Genomic DNA, 20,383 nt, shown 5'->3' on the forward strand with positions numbered 1-20,383 from the left:
CATCAAACTCATATATATACCGAAAATTTGTCGCGTCGGTTTTTACGAAATCGGATAGTGGGAATCCTATCTTACCGATCATTGATACCGATCAGCTGATACATCCGAAATGTCACTTGTCATCTGTCATCGACTGTCGGTATTCAAAATGGCCAATAATATTATATAGCAAGTTCTATCGTATCGATTCGTGCTTCGGAGTGAAGTACGATTACGCAAAACTGTCTACTACTCTCTGAACCACCATCACCGGCACGCGTGGAAGCGATCGCGTCTTGGGCAGAATAACATATATAACAAGTGCTCGAATTCCTAAAACGTATGTATTTTGGTTAATGTGTGTTTTATACATTTTTATTAATAATTCATAATTTTTGTATTAATTTTTTTTCTCCTCTTTATTTTTGCGGAATCATTTCCTGTGCGTTCGCGCGCTTTACGCATCAAGAAAGCTCCTCGGAATCGAACTCGAGCATAAATTGTTATTAAGATTTTTTATTCTACAGAGAGAGAAAGAGAAAGGGAGCAAAAAATTTTTTCTTTTATTCACTAAATCTTTTACTTGTAGAATGGCTGACAATGAGATAGATCTATCACCTGCAAAGGACAAAGGTGTATTGAAGGAAATTATCAAAGAAGGGAAAGGTGATGAGACTCCTTCGCCAGGTTGCAAAGTCAAAGTTCATTATACCGGTACCTTATTGGATGGAACCAAATTCGATTCCAGTAGGGACAGACAGAAACCATTTAAATTTGATCTTGGGCGTAATAGCGTTATCAAAGCATGGGAAATTGGTGTAGCTAGCATGAAAAAGGGTGAAGTCGCTATGCTGACATGTGCACCTGAATATGCCTATGGCCAGAATGGTAGCCCACCATCAATCCCACCTGATGCTACCCTGAAATTTGAAGTAAGTATATATAAACATTAACTGTTGTTACAGCTTATATACATGCAAATAAAGTGTCAATTTTTAAGACATCTATATAATATACTAAGAAAATTTGTTATTACAATTTAATTTAACATTGTAATTCTAATATATTACTTTAGAATGAACTGCTTGATTGGCAAGGAGAAGATCTAAGTCCAAATAAGGATAGAAGCATTGAAAGATTCATAATTAATAATGCTGAAAAGCAATTTTCTAATCCAGAAGATGGTGGCCAAGTGAACAGTTAGTATCATATAATTTAGTAAACTTAAATTTATGCCATATACATTATGATCTTTATGCAATAATTTTTATGTTTTTAGTACATTTGGTTGGAAAGTATAATGGACAAGTATTTGAAGAGAGAGATGTAGAATTTACTCTTGGAGAGGGTGAAGATGTAGGAGTTGTGGAGGGTATAGAAATAGCGTTGCCACATTTTGTGAGTGGGCAAATATGTAGACTTTTAATTAAAAGTAAATACGCATTTAAGGAACAAGGAAAGTCTGAGTATAATATTCCACCGAATGCAGATGTGGAATATGAAGTAGAATTAAAGAGCTTTGAAAAGGTGATTGATATTCCTAGATAATATAAGAATGTCTTTTTGATACTTTTATTACTTTCTTTAATTTTAATTATACATTATTTGTTACAGAAGACAGCAACATGGTCAATGAAGCCAGAAGATAAGATAGAACAAGCAAAGATACAGAAAGAAAAGGGAACAAGATATTTAACATCTGATAAAATCAATTTAGCTATTAAAGTATATAAGAAAGTTTTCACGCTTTTAAACGATGATTCGGATTTCGAGAATTTCAAGGAAAACAAGGACAGCCTTACATTAGCGACTCACTTAAATCTCGCTTTATGTTATTTAAAAACCGATGAGAACCTTTTGGCAAAAGAAGAGTGTACTAAAGCCTTAGAATTGGATCCTGAGAATGAGAAGGCCTTGTTTAGAAGAGGACAAGCACATCTTAAGCTTGCATCACCTGAAGTTGCTATCCTAGATTTTCAACAGGTTCTAAAAGTACAGCCAAAAAATACGGCCGCGTCTAAACAAATCTCAGTTTGTAATTATCTTATTAAGAAGCAATTAGCTAAAGAGAAGAAACTTTATGCGAACATGTTTGATAAGTTTGCACAAGAGGATAAACAGGTTTGTGAAAAACAATAATGATGAATATCGAATATATTTTCTAATCAACATCATATTTTCTTGTACTGAAACTTTATATTAATGGGTGCTGGTTATGAAAAAAAATTATATTTTTAATTGTTCAAAAATAACAAAAATTACCTTCACTATGTTCAATAATTGGATGTTGATGACTATTCATGTTTTAATACTTTAAGACAAACTACATGCTCCTGTAGAAAATGCATTTGTTATAAATATCATGAATGATATAAAGGCTGATTAATTTAAACCAATAAATCTTGAAAATAAACTTGTGTTTGTGTTTAAACATAAACCGTGAGTAATGTCACAGAAGGAGGAGCAAAAACTAAAGGAACAACCGGATGTGATGCATGGGACTCTAGGAGAATGGGGACAGGAGGAAAGACCCGGAGGTAGAGACGCGACTGCCTTTGAGAAGGAAAATCCTAACATACTCATGCTCAACGCTAATGGTTCCGGTGAATTCAAAAACATGTAAACAATGGCCTTTTTTTCTTCTTTCTTTACACTGCCTTGTGTAACTGCCAGTGAATTGATATTTCATCAAATTTTATTTTCGGTATTTTTTAAATATTACTATTTTTTACAAAAGTTGAATTGTAATTTATGGATTATACTGAGACTTTGCCAAATTTGTAAACAATTCTCTTTTTATCACATTATATGATCTATACAAGTTACGAATTATATCTTTTTATCCATGCATCAATTATATGCATCAAAAAATGTTAAGAGCACATTTTCTTTCTTTCAAAGAATAGGTAAAGAATAGAATATTTCTTAAAAAATCATCGTATTAGTAGAACATAATTTTATATATGTATAAGATATAATACACAAACTGGAGTACAAAAGACATGCTTATATCATGCCTTGTACTCCAGTTTGTATATTATCATATTTCGAATTTGTGCAAAATTGTGCAACAATTATGTGAAATTATATTTCAAATTATGCTATTTCATTGTATGATGTCACACACTGTTTAAACTTATTTTAATATTAATCATCAATTATGAACACTGTAATAATATCTATAAAGACAAGTTATATGAATTTAATATTTATTAGAATTTAGTATTCATATCATTATATATAAAAACAATCTCAGTGAATAAAAATGCGCCTGGAATTATAATTATGTATTTTGTATAAATTTAAAAAGATATTCAATATTAATAAAAAAGTATACAGCATTAAAATTATATGCACGTATCAAGTATAATTAAAAATCAGCAATGTACATTTTTTCATATTACATAAATCATCTGCATTAGATCACAAAACGTGTTACAATTTAATAGAATTAAAAAAACATTGTAGAATCAAGTATACATATGAGAAACACAACTTGATGAAAATTTAATATTATCCTATTTCATTATCTTATCATCGCAATCTCTTCTATTTCCATGTCTATAATTTTTAATTCATAAACTAAGATTTAGATAATTTAATACAATAAATTTATTTAAGATTTTCTTTGAATATTTATTGAACAATCTTATTCTAGTTTTAATCTGTTATTATCAGTTATGCATAGTTAAATGCACTGATTGTGATTATTTTATCTAATACTGTATAATTGAGGGAAATTTAATTAAGACTTTACATCAGCATGCAATTGTCCTTTGATAATTAAGTAATTAAACGCAATATGAATTGAACACTAATTCAGTAAAAAAATTTATCATAAGCAACGTTTTAAAAAAAGATGAATGTATTATTTATTACATATAAGATAAAATATGTCTAAAAATTTAAAATTTATTATTTCAATTATTTTATTTTTAAGCAACAATATTACATATAGATAAAGATATAAATTTTGTTATAAAAATTATATGGATGTTATAATTTTTATTATAATGCAAAAGAGCATTTTATTTTCCAATTTTCATGTAAAATAAATGCAATTTAAAAAATAAATTTTTTTAGTTGTCACAAAATATATTTGACACTTTATCTGTGATATTAGTAGGATATACAGATATATGTACTCGATGTAGGAATGCTTTTTATGATTGCGTCTTGAACCAAGGCAAAATTGGACTTTTATACCGCAATGCATCGATTGCTAACATGACGAGAGAAGGCTGGCATTCATCCAGAACGATAAAACTTGGTATAAGAACGCAGTTTTGCATATAGAGATAATTTAGTAGAAATGTGATAAGAATATTTTTTTATAAAGATCGTTTCTTCTTAGGAATACGTAGACTGACGCACATATGTTGTTCGTTATTCGATATTGTATTATACGTGCATATTTATAGCACACTTGGCAAAATATTCCTTAACAAGCAGAAAAAAGAGCTGAAAAAAATTCTTTCTCTTATTCTTACTTATTTCTTTTTTTTAATAAAAATAAGCGATAAATATATATTATATATATATATATATATATATATATATATATATATATATATAGAAAGAGAGAGGCAGAGAGATTTTCCTTAAATTTTTAGGAATAGAATGTCATCATCCCCTATATTTAAAGCACCCGTCCATCGCACTGTCCTGGTTCGATAAGGAGAAAGAGAGAGAGTGAGTGAGGGTGAGGGAGGAAGGGAGGGAGACGAAAATATCCCCCTCTGTCTCAAGTAGCGTATCAGATAAGGTATATCTAGACGTGCCTGGGTGTACCATCCAGTATAAGCAAGAACGTTGAAGAACGTCTTCGCGAGTTTGATTGCGTTCCGCGGTACGAGAGACCGGAGTCGTCTGCTAGAGCGAACGAACTGTTAAAGGAGATAGGAATAAATATCCGCGCTCGCCGAAATGCCCAACATAATAAATGACATAAAGCTGGACTTTAAGGACGTGCTGCTGCGCCCGAAACGAAGCACGTTGAGAAGCAGATCCGACGTGAGTGTCGTATTTATATAATTGACACGAATTATAGAATCACATCCGCCCTTTATTACTGCCTGTATCCGTTTCTCTGCCAGACGAAAAAAATTGCGATTAAAAGCGCGTTATCCATTTCATGAGATAACACGAGATGTAAAATGTACCAAAGTGTGTTTTGAGAGAACACTTGTGTGATGTTTCCATATCATTTTAATATATATATATATATATATATATATATATTAATTTAAAATTATAATATTAATTAAAATTATAATTTCCTTATTTTTCATTCTTTTCGTTTGTGGCCTGAAAGAAACAATTACTTTGTAAATAATCAAAATTCTCAAATTTATTTCAATATGACATATATAAGTCTCATTGTGATTCAATTTTCTATTTTGTATTTAAAATTACTGATACTGATATAAAAAATTTCATATCCTACAGGTTTTTACAACATGAGAAAATTAGGATACTGTTATTTTTATAAATTTTTACAATCATTTTATATATGTATATAATGCTTATATATAAATTATATTAATATTTCCACTTGTTATATGTATATATTTTTAATATTATCTATTTATTACACATATATTAATAAATGTTAATAATTTATATTTTAGGTCGACCTTTTTAGAGAAATTACATTTCGCAATTCTAAACAAACATACAGAGGAATTCCTGTAATGGCATCTAATATGGATACAGTTGGAACATTTGAAATGGCAAAAGCTTTATCAAAGGTATAAAATAATTTTCTAATTTTAGAATACATTACATATATAAAACATTTATATATATATATATATATATATATTGTGAGAGTTATAATGTTTATTTTTAATAAACTATATTATATATACATACATCCGACATAAATTAAGTCAAATATTATTAACATATTAAAATCTGATTATATATATGAAATTATAATATGATACAATGCAACATCATACTTATTATGTACATTTTTTCAGCATGGTCTTTTCACTACAATCCATAAATATTATAACGCAGATGAATGGAAAAACTTTTGTGCATTAAATCCTGATTGCATAAAAAATGTAGCAGCTAGCTCAGGAACAGGAAATGATGATTACGAACGACTTTCAAGCATTCTAGAAGCTGTGCCGGAATTATCATTTATATGCTTAGATGTTGCAAATGGATATTCGCAACACTTTGTTGAATATGTAAGAAAAGTAAGAGCGCGATATCCGAATCACACTATAATTGTAAGTAATCAATTGTTTCTCATTAGCTTTAATCAAAAATAGACATTTAGTAATTTATTTGACTATTTGAGTACTAATCTATACTTTATATTTAAATGTAAAGATTAATTGCTGCCGCTACAGGCAGGAAATGTTGTAACAGGAGAAATGGTGGAAGAATTAATACTTTCTGGAGCAGATATAATTAAAGTAGGAATTGGTCCAGGTTCTGTATGCACAACACGGATGAAGACTGGTGTGGGCTATCCTCAATTAAGTGCTGTAATAGAATGTGCAGATGCGGCACATGGCTTAAAGGGGCATATTATTGCTGTAAATATTATATTCTAATTCTATCATAAATTAGCATAAACGTAATTGTATGGATTACCTTTTACTATTATTTATATATTGCAGGATGGTGGTTGTACTTGCCCTGGAGACTTGGCGAAAGCATTTGGTGCTGGTGCAGACTTTGTCATGGCAGGTGGGATGTTTGCAGGTCATGATGAATGTGGGGGTGAAGTTATAGAAAAAAATGGAAAGAAATTCAAACTCTTTTATGGAATGGCCTCCAATACAGCCATGAAGAAGCACGTTGGTGGTGTTGCGGACTACAGGTAAGAACTAATTATCACAGTGCTACAAGTACAATACGCTAAGATATAATTAATAAGAAATTATTTACATGCTATATTTCTACATGTAGATCTTCAGAAGGAAAGACTGTCGAAGTGCCTTATAGAGGATTAGTCGAAAACACTGTACTGGATATACTGGGTGGCTTAAGATCCGCTTGCACTTACACAGGAGCCGAGCGTTTGCGTGAACTTCCGCGGCGAGCGACATTTATACGCTGTACGCAACAATTAAATCCTATGTACGGTCCTCCTCCAGAAATGTAAAGCGTTATATAATTATTAAATTATGCTCTCTTTAGAGAAAGCTTAGGAAAAAAAGTTTTAAACGCCAATATATCTGTTGATCGCGTATTATTTGCTGGCGAATAATATTTATAAATGGGCGAAAATGCAGTCTTATTAGAATGTTAATAACTTGGTGTAGTAATACCCAAGTATTACGAATAATTAATGTTAAATACGCTCAAAAATAGAAAAATGATAAACATTAATTCTTCATGCACAAAAAATGTAGAATTTCGTTACGTTAACCGCTATTTGCATCATTGAAGATATATACACAATCTTATTTTAACAATTTATACAATTCTATAATAATAAAATGAAATAGATTTTCTATTTATATTTAAACATATTTAAACAACGAATATTATACTCTATTTATACTTTTTTGTTGTTATCTTTTTATTATAAAATTTAAATATTTATGTATCTTACAAACCTTGCATTAAACGTGCCCTATATCTATGTAACATTTTGTCTATATATATAACACCTTACAGAATTTATTTATATGTGAAAATCTTTTAATGTATTTGCTATTTGCTTCTCTTGATCAGAGAAACTGGAAAACTTTCTGTTGCACCTGTCCCTGAAACATTTGCCAATGTTAATTAATTACATGCATAAAAACTATAAGATTACAGAAAATATTTTAACTGAAAAATAAGCAGATTGAATATTATTTTCGTGCACTCAAAAAAAGAAAAAATTTATTATTGTTATAATGAAACAAAGAAATAGAAAATTTATATATGCAAATTCTCTTTTTTTTTCTTTATAAATCGAGAATGAAAACAGCAATAACGAAATGGTTATTTTATTGCTATTTTTGACTCGAATAATATATATAAATATAGAAAGAATAAAATTATTTGTATATAAAAAGCAGCACATAAGTAAATCAATTTTGTTTAATATCTTATATATTTCAAATATATCAAAAGCAATGTAATAACAATTTATTATAAATAACTTCCAATTGGTATATGTGAAATAATGTTATAGCAGAATTTTAAACATAAATTATTGTTTTATTAATAACAAATATTAATGCAAATTGTATTGGAAATATATAAATAATAATAAGAAAAATTATATGTTTGATATATATTCTATGTTACAATGAAAACATATAAGTAACAAAGCCAAACAAAAATTTATATTATTTAAACGATTTCTTTTCCTCTTTATGTTGAAACACTAAACTCTTTAGATGTTCTTTACAGCTTTGTGTGTCATAACTTTTTACAAAAAGAATTTCATTAATACAAATGACTTTAAAAAACGATAATGTTATTCTAATGTATTATAACTGAACTTTAATTGAAAATATAAAAATAATTAGCTCTTCTAGCTTTGTAATTTTAATATTATATTAAATAACATATATTATCATATTTTTTTATGTTTCATTCGCGTAAAAATGAAAAATATAAACATATTGTGTATATTATTATTTAAAAAATACAAAATAATTATTACAATTTTCTCAAATTCTTTTTCATCAAAGAAGATTATTAAGTGTGTACATACAAAAATCTATGTCACTATATCTATGGATACAATATATTTAAAAAGACATTAAATATTAGAGATGTTTTCACACAAGTTTTTTTACTCGAAAATTTTTTTATGCACAGGATGTTTCAGAAGTTGCATACTTATTACAAGTAAAAAATAAACAAAAATCAAAAAGTATATTAGTAGAGTTTTAGTGAATGAAATTGCGAATAGATAAGTTTATTCTATTTAATTATAATCAAATAAATTTTACTTCAACAATCTTAATTTGAAATTTATGTAAAACATTAAATATTAAAAATAAAACATGTGCGAAAAGAGAGGATATGTGTATGTGTTGTTCACATCTTTTACAATTTTTTGCAAGTTAAATCCAAATTTACTACATAACTTTGTAATCAAAACGAAAAATATTCCAACTTTTTTTTGTATACATTCTGTATTCCACCTTTGATATATCCTGTATGCATTCATCTACATTATTTTCAAAGAACTTGGTATAATAACAAAGATGTACAAAAATTTGAGATATTTTACAAATGACTAGTTAAGTCTTCCAAAATTGAATTATTCAGAGAAATAAAAATCCAATATATATTTCATTACAATATATCATGTAAAATCATTTGTAATACTGGCTAAGCAATATTAGGATATAATTGGCAAACTATACTCTATATTATGTGTTACATATATTCCATCCAATTAATCTCCAGTTTGCAGGTCCTGATTCCTCCAAATGTGTACATGTAGATTAGTGCTGAATGAAACATTTTAAATTGTAGATCCCCACATGCCGTGACTTATTGTAGGACGGGTAAACCTCTCTAATTGGCTGCTCCAAATATCTAAAAATAGTATCGGTATTTCACGAGAGAAAGCAAAAAAAAAACAAAGTAAAATTGTATTTAACACCAGTGCAATAAGACATATGCATATATAAATTGTCATATCACATATCTTTCTGTATACATAACATGGATAAAATAACGTTTATGGGTAGTAAAAAAACATATATATATATAGTAGCTGTATTGATTACAGCATTTAGTAAATATTTGTAGTTATAATGAGAAACACGAGTATTTCAAGTAAATGAATATTTGTCGAGACATAAATAATGAGCAATATAGTGCTACAAAATATGCTAGTATCGTTCATAACAACGCATATATAAGGATATATAATTTAACAAGTTTAATGAGAGAGAAAGAGAGAGGATGCAATAAAATGGATACAGATGTCGATCCCTCGTCCCACTATCTGATCCGCTGCTTCACACCTGTCAGCTTCAACTTATATTACAATAATACATGTTATGGAACAAAAATACATACAATAAGTATAAGTAGAACACAGATATCAGATATTGATACTATATTATAATATTACTTCTTTTCAATCTAACTTGTTGTTTGATATTTTTTTTTTTTGTTACTTAAACTTAGAACGATGGATATCCTACTATATATGTATATGTATATATATAAAAAACACATGAAACGTATTATAGTATAAACAGAATATAATCGATTTTTCAATGACATTCTCAAAGATATATGAAGATTATGAAGCAACTATTTATGATAAAAGTTATATGGAGATATAGCAGGTATTAACCGCATCCCGATGGAAAGCTATCTGAAAACTATCTGAAATAAACAAATAATTACAGTAAAAGAGATGATCCATGTATACAAGAAACAGATTTTATTTCAAAGGTGTAGAATGTATCATTGTTCAAATCATCACATGAGAGAAAATCACGAAATTATAATTTTATATTTTGCAAAGTTTTGTTCAAATTCCCTGAAAGAGGTTCAATGAATATCAGTGGATAACATATCCTTATTCTTACACCATTGATTTATAACATGTCGAAATATCAAGCCAATATAAAGATATATATCAAATATTGTATAAATTATGAAGACAAATAAAATTAACTGTTAAATAATTGAGAATTTTAGATGAATAATACAGTATGTAAACACAAAATATAAAAAATAATTGCTCCTCGTGTATCAATAATTGTGCAAAAACAACTTCAACTTTATATTGACTTATTAATATAATCATTGCAGAGAAAATTGTACACACAAACTTTTACAATCATTAATTTATTATTAAACACATTATTGAATTCTTATTACATTAGAATTAAAGCTTTTATACTCAATTATTATGCAAAAATAAAATATATAAACTTGCTAATTATTTTGATCTAATATCCCATTAAAATATTCTATGTTTCATACAATATTTTGGTACAATTTTCTGTACACCTATTAAATGTATATATTAAATATCAAAATTACTTACAGCTTGCCTTTTTCTCTCAAATGGAAGCTTAATTCTCAGAAGTAGTCTGTGAGTAAGGGTAATTCTGATACCCTGATGGGAAAGAAGGATTTTGCTGTCCCGTTTGTGGTTGAGAATTAGATCCAGCATTCGCTGCATAATAACCACCTGGTGCAGAGCCGGCATTCATCGATGGATAACTTCCATAAGTTTGAGGAAATGCGTTGGGTGTGGTACCTGGTGGGCCAGCCGACTGTCCCTGTAGTGTCTGCATTTGTTGTTGAGCCATTTGATTCCCTTGCAGTCCGAGCTACATAATATCACGTAATATTAAAATAACAAACGACAAAGAACACGAATACACATCATGGTTCAAGAAAAATATACCTTGCCCGCCTTCATTTGAGCTTCTATCGCTTCGGCTTCTTTAATTTTGCCGATGCTTCTATAATATTCCGCCCACTGGACACTATAATCGGCCTGACCTCCATTTTGCGCGGCACCCGCCTGCTGTTGTTGCTGAGATTGTTGCTGTTGCTGCTGTTGGTTTGGTCCGGCAGAACCCGTCGTCGCTGGATTAGACTGATTTTGCGAATTGCCTGAAATAGAATTTATCGAGTTTATAATAATTGTAAATTAATCATAAAATATTTTCCCCATAATGTAAACTTTTAAAGATTCTTACCTCCTTGCTGATTATGATCTTGCTTTCCTTGTTTTGCCTGTTGTTCAATCATGTCCGCTTCTCTATGCATACCTAATGACCGATAATACTCGGCCCATTGAGCGCTATAATCTGGTTGACCAGTCTGTGGATTGACTGTGACAGGACCTTGATTAGCATTGCCTACGAAAGCAAATTTACTGTAAAGTAGATACGGAACTTGTCACGCTTATATGTTATAAGAAATACATAAAAGCGTACTTCCGTCATTGGATTGCGGTTGACTTGGCCATGCTTGATAGCCTGTATTCCAATTTGGATTATATCCAACTGCTCCTTGTGCTCCAGCGTATGAAGAACCAGCTGGGCCCTTTAAATAATAAATAAACTTGTATATTATTTATAAATAAAAGATACTTATACAATATATAGGAATAATTAAATTAAAAACATACCATGCCTAATTTTTCGTTAAATATTCTCTTTGCGTGCTCAACTTGCTCGGGATTTCCCCGAATAATGAAGATTTTTTCATTTTCATTACTTTGATTCCTTCTATCTAATTCACAATGCGCTCCTGTCTGTTGATTGATCTGTTTGATAGTCTCGCCACCTAAAGTTAAAATAAAAATCAGAACTTGAAATATTATGATAGTAAAATATTGTATATAAATAAAACAAAAACATGTTAAAAATTCGAAAGAATAAAATGTTATAAAACGTTACTTATTATATTAAGCGTTTTACAAGAGTAAAATTATTTAAAAATGCATACACATCTTTACATACATCTTTATATGCACACACATCTTTAATGATGCATACACATCTTTACAGTTAATTAAAACAAATAAAACAATAAGTAAAACCTTTGCCAATTATAATTCCGCATTTAGAAGACGGAACAGTGAACGTCGTTTCAATTTTATCTTGCATAGGACCTCCTTGTCGCCTATCCCAACTTCCATACTCATTTGGATTGCGATTACCACCAAAACCATTACCTCTTAAACCACCTCTGCCTCCCATGTTATTTCTACCATCATCTCTTCTCTGAAAGTACAAAAACAATTCAAAATTAATGAATAAATAATAATAAATAATTAGCATAAATTATATGGTTATTAAAACTATTATTAAAATAAAAATATACAAATTCTAATAAACTCATATAATTTTAATATATGTACCATAACACTGTCAATTAACTCTTGAATTCGCTGACGAGCCTGCTCAACAGCTTGATGCTTTCCTGATAATAAACATTTTCTATCACCAGGGCCATCTTCTCTTCCTTGTTGAAATTGAACTTTAGCTCCACTTTCTGCTTGAATCTTTTTTATCATATCTCCACCTTTACCAATAACAACACCAACTGCTGCTCTTGGAACGAGTACCTACATTAAAAACGTTAATATATTTTATAAATATAAAGTTCTTTTTTCTTTCTTAATTATAGGTTATAATTAAATCTATAATTACAATCCTAATCTAACAAAAATTTATTAACGAGATTATTAACCTCTACTCCATCACTATTTGCAGGACCATGATTAAATCCACTATCATTAGAATAATTTCCTGTTCTATCTGTACTTCTTCCTCCTCTATGGAACATTTGCATTTCTTTTTCAGCTATTAACTCATAAACTAATTGTTTTGCATATTCAACCTTCTGAGGATCTCCTGTTATTCTATATAAAAAAAGGATATTGCCTTTAAATAATTATGTAATACTGCTTTGATGGATAAAATTAAGGGGGACAATTATTTTTAAACAGGAAAAAGATTTTTATATTTTACCTCAATGGCTTTTCTTGTTCCTGAGATGGTCCCTCCTGAATAACAACCATTTTAGCTCCAGACTTTTCTTGAAGTTGTTTTATAGTTTCTCCTCCTTTGCCAATTATCAGACCAACTTTAGGACCTGGAATCATTATCTCAACAAATCCTGGGTGTCCCATCATTCCTCCACTGCTAGAACTAGCACTGCTGCCACTCAAAGTCAGATCACCAATTCCCTCACTTCTGCTTCTTTGATTTACTATTGACAATACAAGTTCCTTTGCGCGACTGAAACACACAGAACAAAAAGATTTAATTTTTTTTTTCAATCAAAAGCTGTTTAACATGTCAAGAAATTTAATCATTGTACAACAATAAAATTTGTTTGCAACACATACATATGCAATATCTATTGTGGGCCAAAATGTTATATATCACACATTTGTAACATCTTTTTTTTTAGTAATCAATTTTTTTTCAAATAATGCAATAAAAGAATTTGAGGTTTTAAAGGTTTGGTATTAAAATGCTATAGATTTAACTATAAACAGTGTCAATATAAATAAAATTTTCTCTTGATGTTGTGAGATTAACACCTCCCCATGCATATCCTATCCTCCTTCCTTCCTTCTCTTTCTCTCCCTCCCCCTCTCTCTCTCTCTCTCTCTTTTTCTCCATATACCCTATTAAAAGCAAAAAACTATTAGTAAATACAAAATTATTAAATCAAAAGGTCAACTCATTCATCAATTTTCAATGATCAGAAATTCTTAAGCGTACAGAAAGTTTGAACCCGCTCTATTGGCATCCAGGAGCTAAATAAAGATTCTGTAAAACACTTCATAATTTCAATATGCAAAAGCATATGTCCTATTTGTAAAACGCACACACATGTTAAGACAAAATTGTAGTATATAAAATACAAACTATGTTATAAGAATTAACCATATCCCAATCACATGTTCTAATAACTAGTCATAAAGCAATATGCAATATCATGTATAATGGTAATATCACAGTTTTGATATAAAATGATTCAGTTGTGATTTAAGGAATAAGATGGGAATGTGGTAAAAAGATTCGTACTTAAATAAATTAGAATAAAATATCCCTGTATAAAAATTTAAGGAGGATAGCAGATTTGCTTGGCTGATTCATATATAATTTTGATAGGAAAGTGTTTTTCACAAGACTCAGTCTATATAAATGTAGAACCAACAACCATCTTTCTCTTCAATAATAAAATAAATACATTTAAGACTAAAAGATGATAAATTCTAATCATTCATCGCATATATATATATATATATATAAAATTGTGGTATATTGCATTGCATACAAAATAGTTAAAATTAACGAAATAAGAAGGGAAAACAAGTTACTTGACAGCTTCTCTGGAACCAGTTAGCGTACAAACACGCTCAGGCAGTCCACCACTTTCTGGTGCCATTTGTATCTTACATCCTGTTTCGCTTTGCAATCTCGTTATTTGTTCTCCACCTCTGCCAATTACTGTAAATATATTATTATTACTTAAAAGCAATTATATATTATAAAATAATATATAATATTCTCCTACTATTGTATTCCAAAAATAAGATAATAATAATATACAAAATATAAAAATTATATGTCTGTGTGTGTGTGTTGTGTATATAACATCATAAAATTATATCATTTAACACACCATTCTGAGAAATAATATAATAAAAATTTGTATGAATTAAATGTTAAGATAATAATGCTTAAATTATTACAGTAGCACTGTTGTATAATAAATAATATTATAACATAGAAGTCTTAAATTGTTGCAATATGTTATAACATGTAAAACATATTACAAAATATTATAAATATTATATTCATATGAAAAGTGCAGAGTAATCTCCTATTATTTTACTTACTTAAACCAACCATTTTGTCTGGAACTCTGATATCTTCGTTACATATACCACCTACACTGGAAGAAACTGGTCTAGATCCTTGACTATTTGAATCACCAATAGAACCTGTAGGTCCTCCACGAATGCCTATCAAAGGATCTGCTACCAACGATGCCATTTTCTTTGCTTCGGGTTCTAAAAATACAATATGTAACACAATATTAATAATTACAGAATGTAAATAAATTGTTTACTATACTTTAGTAATGTAATAAAATTAAGAAAACAAAAAATAAGATATACATATATGATAAATATATTCATTACCTGAACTATCTTCTAGAGGACGTTTCAACTTGGAATCTTGATTATTTGCACCACCTGGATTTATTTTTGCAGCAATCTAGAAAGATTAATTCAATATATAAATTTTATAGAATATTTAATATATAATTTTAAAGAATTTCTCCTAGAATAGTAATATATACATATATATCTTATATATAATTTTTGTTAGTTTAACAATCTGCTACGCCACAAGAGAAACAACGACATAAAATTCAGAGGTAACATAAAAAAAATATGAGGTTTTTATAATCGTGTGTTACAAATAACGTTCTTCCAAGCTGGAAAAAGCTGAGGGATGCGGTCTTGGCGGGTAAACGTTTACTCGTCATACGGCATCTGGCCCAATGATCATCATCGACGTGTCACTTACCAAAACTTATGAAATTACCTGTTTGGCACGCTGAAGTGCCGCCGCAAATGCGGTGCTTTGACTGAAGTTTTGAGGCGGAGCAACCGCTGAATAGTCAGTCATGCTGGTGCATGAAGTTGTAGAACACGATAATGGATTAATTACACTGTCTGTATGTGTGTTAAGTGTATACGTATATATATATAATATATATATATATGTATGTATGTACGTAGCTGTGTGCAGTCCTGCCTGTCCAAAATTGTCACCGGCGTTCGACGCGATTAGTCTCGCACAGATACCAGCACGTAGACGAGGGACAAACACGAATATTTCGTACAACACGAAAACGATGATATTTCGATGCGCACGACGATATTCGTCAGAAGCGGACAGGTTTACGACAGTGAAAGAACCGTACTTTCACGGGAGTAGAACTGTAGAACGGCACGGCGCAAGCGTCAGTCATGGGAAGCGCGGTCGTTTTAGTGCGAAAACTCACATCCATCCGCCGTACGATTTGTTCTCCGCAAAGCCGCGAATATAATGCACCGGAAAACGTAAAACCCATATCACATCGGTTATGGTTCCCAATTGCGGCCAATCACAGCAGGCGGACTTTGATCGTTGCATTTGCTCGGGCCAAATCTTTTGCGCATGTGCGACACTCGTGGCGGGAAATTCAACTGCGTATTGAAAGAGGGATATTATTGAGCATAAAAGCTTCTTGATGGATCTAGTGAAGAATAAAGACCTTAAATAAATAAAAAAATCTTTTAAGGTAAGTTAATACATATATTGTCATATATGTAATATTTATATATATTATATTATGTATAAAGTTTGACATTTTGTAAATGGAGCTGTATATATTAAGAAACACAATGTTAGAGAATAAAAATTTATACACATATTCTGATTATTAGTTATATAGAAAGAAAAAGTAAACAAAAAGCTTTTTTAATAAATTAATTTTTTATTATTTATTGTAATCTTTTTTATATAAAAATAATAAAATACTTCAATAAAATCAGATCATATATATAAAGTAACAAAAGATAGGAATATGCGCATAATTCTTAAATAATCACATTTACTTTCATATTTAACATATACAATATACAGAGAATTATTTACGGCATTATGCTATTTGCATGTATATTAAAAAATTGTACATATATAAAGGAATAGAAGTGTCTTAATATGTCAATTTAAACATATGTCGAAATATGCACACACAAATGTATGTATTAAGACATTTCTCTCTCTCTCCGCACATGTGTACATATATAAAAATTATAAATTAATCTTATTTATAATAATCGGTTATTATAAATTATTACAAATTATAAAATATAATATTATAAATTATTTATAATAACCAGCTATATATTTTAAGTACAAATATATAAACTGAATATAAATATAGAAAAAATTTGTATCAAATAGTAATTCCTCCATTTTAAATTTACTACACAATCTCCTTTTTAACATTTAAAAAGAGACTACTCAATTAAATTAAAATAATTTCTAATTCTAATAAATAAATACTGAGAATTGCACTTTATTATTAATTATTAAGTACATGAAAGAAGATTATTTTAGAAGTTAATCCTTCTATCTTTCTACATTACATATTCTTTCTATCAAAGCCCGTGTTATGTTACCAGGTATTATTTGATGTTCTTTTATTAATTTTCTAAGAGCATTAGCGACCTAAAAATGTGTTCAAATATTTTCAGATATCTAATATTATTGGTAACTATATTTTCATATCACTTTTAATATGTAATATAATTATTTACCTTTAGCTGTAATTCTTCTGGTGTAAGATTTCCATCATATGGAATAGGTTTACCTACATACGTCACCATTTTTACTGGAAAGCCACCATAAATTGGTGCAAGAGGAACCTTTGTCCAGGTATATATCCTCAGCCACATTCTTCTTCCCCAACTCACTGTTCTAAATGCTTCTCTGATATTTCTCGTAAAGAGAGGAACTATACTCTAATGACAAATAAGTATTATGCAATAGAATCTAAATGAAATAATACAAATAAAAATAACACAAAATTTTATAAAAACATACCACTTTTGCATCTAACGCAACCTTTGCAAAACCCATTCTTTTCTTCCACAAAAGTTCATAGTAAGAATCTCCAAACTGAGCTTCATATACTCCACCAGGAGAGATAGCAAGCATATTACCCTCCTTTAAAATAGCAGAACATGTTTGAACTGTACCAGGTATCACTTTCATAACATCAGAAATGATGGACCAGCCAGGACATTTAAATAGAAATCGATCCCCTACTGTATGAATTAGTTTCGAATTAAATAAAAGTATTTTGGCTATGAAATAATACATATCGATTGGAATAGCTCCATGATAATATATGAACAATACTGGTTTATTCTGTGGAATATTCTCTAAGCCCACAATTTCATATCCTGAAAGATTACATTGTTTATTTAGAAACAAATTTCATAGTAAAGAATTTTGATTAATAAATTTATTTAAAATAGTATATATGATTTTATCTATATATTTTATAGCAAACTGAAATATACCATGCCAGATCCAACCATGTGCATCCCAGAGAGCTGCGACCATATGACGTGCTGCGTTTTGCCATGCAGTACCATAAGCATTTCTTAGTCTAACTCTGAAAGAAATAAAATATTTTATTTTATAAAAATTAAAATATTTTACATAAAAATTAATTAGAATATAAATTTAGAACATAAAGAACTAGCTTCATCAAAAGAAAGTAGAGTTTCGCAGATTAATACATGCATAAAAAAACTTTCTTTTCTTGTTTCTAAATAAGTAAATTATAATAATGTTATTAATGTACTTGATATACTGAGACATTAACTTAATATATTGAGAAATTTAACATATTTGATAAATCTTAATTAATTATGTTATGTAAGTATAGCATATATACAGCTTGTAAATTATTTTTTTTAAACCTGTGTAACTTGTAGATATATAATATTATGGAAGTTGAATACAACAGCAGCACAATCATAAGCGGGAGCAGAAATGTTACGAGAAGTGGCATTAGGAGCCATGACAGCCACAATGTAAAATCCACGTCGATATATTCAACTGAAAAAAAATGCCAAAAATAAATTCTATAGAAACTGTTAGACTCTCCATAAATGCATTAAATAAGAAACATTATATACAATTTTTTTTCCATATAAAAATCACAAATACATTATTAACATTTACATGTGTAAATATTTAGGCATAAACTTGCATGTACTTGCAATATACAAATATATTGTTATAAGGATAAAATAAATATTAGGATCACACTGCTCAATTAATAGCGATACATATCAAAAAATTAACATAAATAACAAGTTCTTACCTATAATATCTTCTATCATTGGCCATACATTGTATATGGAAAACATGTTTAGAGTTACATATAAAAACAAGAAAGATATAAGGCAAAGATAGCTAGTAAAATGACTGAATCTAATATCTTTGTAGAAAACAGCCACATATTCACTGTTGCTAACAGACTGATGATTTCATGGCCTTATTTATATATACATTCAGCATGTTTAACATTCATTTAAATTCTGAAATAATTTCTTGCGCAATTACAATACGTCGTTATATCGTTGAATTAAAGTACGTCCATATTTTCACGTATAATCGCCGATAATTGGCATGAATTTGAATTCTGTCAAATCATTCAATAAAAAATTGTGTGTAATTTAATTTGCATTTTACATATGTATTTATATTTCGTCATCTTGTTTAAAATTATTTTTTTAATTATTTTTCACGCAATGCATATCGGTAAATAAACAACTCCGAAATTCACTGATCGAAACACGACGCTTAATATGACAGCTGTCAGCTGTCAGTTGCACTGTCATAACGTGTGTAAATCTGTCAACATATTCAATAATACAACAGTACAGTTAGAACATATACCACTTTAACTATATAGAAGTATCTTTCACTACAGAAATATGGACTATATGGACTATGTTGATCCACTTTAGATTGGAATAATCGCGATAATGTTAAAATATGTATGTGACTGCGTTTGAAAAATGAAAAAAAAATTTCTAAATTGATCTGAAACTAAAATCCTTAATTTTCTCACGTATATACAATAATTACTAGTTCGATATATTAATTCGAGGATCATGGAAGAAGGAACAATCAGCTGATGTCTCCAGTCTGAAGTTAGCGTTGCAACCCTAATCTTATACATATATATATATATACATATATATTTTTTTTTGTATTACATATGCAAAGTATATGCAATACAAAAAGTATAAGTATAGCTAATACAGCAAAAAAATCACATTAATAATGAGTAAGAAATATTATCCTGTCATGTTACAGTGTCATCGTATAATGTAAGAAAT

General features: G+C 29.1%; 4 protein-coding genes across 12 annotated transcripts; 2 read left to right on the forward strand and 2 right to left on the reverse strand.

Moving 5' to 3' along the window:
* The first annotated feature begins 188 nt into the window (after positions 1–188).
* Fkbp59 (FK506-binding protein 59kD) lies at positions 189–3,329 on the forward strand. 2 transcript variants are annotated; one of them, XM_029322161.2, is made up of 6 exons: positions 189–319; positions 569–911; positions 1,055–1,178; positions 1,259–1,506; positions 1,597–2,100; positions 2,435–3,329. In XM_029322161.2, exons 2-6 carry the CDS (start codon positions 570–572, stop codon positions 2,600–2,602), a joined length of 1,386 nt encoding a protein of 461 aa, XP_029177994.2. In that variant the 5' UTR covers positions 189–319; position 569; the 3' UTR covers positions 2,603–3,329. The 2 variants fall into 2 exon arrangements, with proteins under 2 accessions (XP_029177994.2, XP_029177993.2); XM_029322160.2 differs by having other exon boundaries at positions 190–319; positions 1,594–2,100.
* A 1,404-nt stretch (positions 3,330–4,733) lies between these two features.
* On the forward strand, positions 4,734–7,808 carry LOC114945833 (Inosine-5'-monophosphate dehydrogenase ras). Its single transcript, XM_029322144.2, has 6 exons — positions 4,734–4,992; positions 5,610–5,729; positions 5,964–6,221; positions 6,345–6,533; positions 6,618–6,820; positions 6,910–7,808. Exons 1-6 carry the CDS (start codon positions 4,906–4,908, stop codon positions 7,103–7,105), a joined length of 1,053 nt encoding a protein of 350 aa, XP_029177977.1. The 5' UTR covers positions 4,734–4,905; the 3' UTR covers positions 7,106–7,808.
* On the reverse strand, positions 5,629–16,560 carry Psi (P-element somatic inhibitor). Of its 7 annotated transcripts, none has more exons than XM_029322140.2 (14): positions 16,396–16,560; positions 15,605–15,680; positions 15,299–15,472; positions 14,777–14,906; positions 13,413–13,682; positions 13,132–13,303; positions 12,800–13,006; positions 12,479–12,662; positions 12,065–12,222; positions 11,871–11,979; positions 11,631–11,792; positions 11,333–11,544; positions 10,967–11,255; positions 5,629–7,712 (listed from the first exon to the last, which is right to left on the reverse strand). In XM_029322140.2, the coding sequence occupies exons 1-13, from the start codon at positions 16,543–16,545 to the stop codon at positions 10,995–10,997; spliced, it is 2,265 nt and encodes a 754-aa protein (XP_029177973.1). In that variant the 5' UTR covers positions 16,546–16,560; the 3' UTR covers positions 5,629–7,712; positions 10,967–10,994. The 7 variants fall into 7 exon arrangements, with proteins under 7 accessions (XP_029177973.1, XP_029177971.1, XP_029177972.1 ...); XM_029322138.2 differs by lacking the exon at positions 5,629–7,712 and adding an exon at positions 8,134–9,492; XM_029322139.2 differs by lacking the exon at positions 5,629–7,712 and adding an exon at positions 9,662–10,292.
* Positions 16,561–17,518: 958 nt separating this feature from the next.
* Positions 17,519–20,220, reverse strand: LOC146722674 (DGAT1/2-independent enzyme synthesizing storage lipids). Of its 2 annotated transcripts, XM_085484031.1 has the most exons (6): positions 19,360–20,220; positions 18,953–19,091; positions 18,548–18,642; positions 18,066–18,427; positions 17,780–17,983; positions 17,519–17,690 (listed from the first exon to the last, which is right to left on the reverse strand). In XM_085484031.1, the coding sequence occupies exons 1-6, from the start codon at positions 19,403–19,405 to the stop codon at positions 17,592–17,594; spliced, it is 945 nt and encodes a 314-aa protein (XP_085340157.1). In that variant the 5' UTR covers positions 19,406–20,220; the 3' UTR covers positions 17,519–17,591. The 2 variants fall into 2 exon arrangements, with proteins under 2 accessions (XP_085340157.1, XP_085340159.1); XM_085484033.1 differs by lacking the exon at positions 18,953–19,091.
* Between the last annotated feature and the right edge of the window lie 163 nt (positions 20,221–20,383).

This window comes from Nylanderia fulva, unplaced genomic scaffold, assembly GCF_048542155.1.
Source record: "Nylanderia fulva isolate GAGA-0341 unplaced genomic scaffold, ASM4854215v1 Scaffold29, whole genome shotgun sequence".
NCBI classification, from domain to species: Eukaryota; Metazoa; Arthropoda; class Insecta; order Hymenoptera; family Formicidae; genus Nylanderia; species Nylanderia fulva.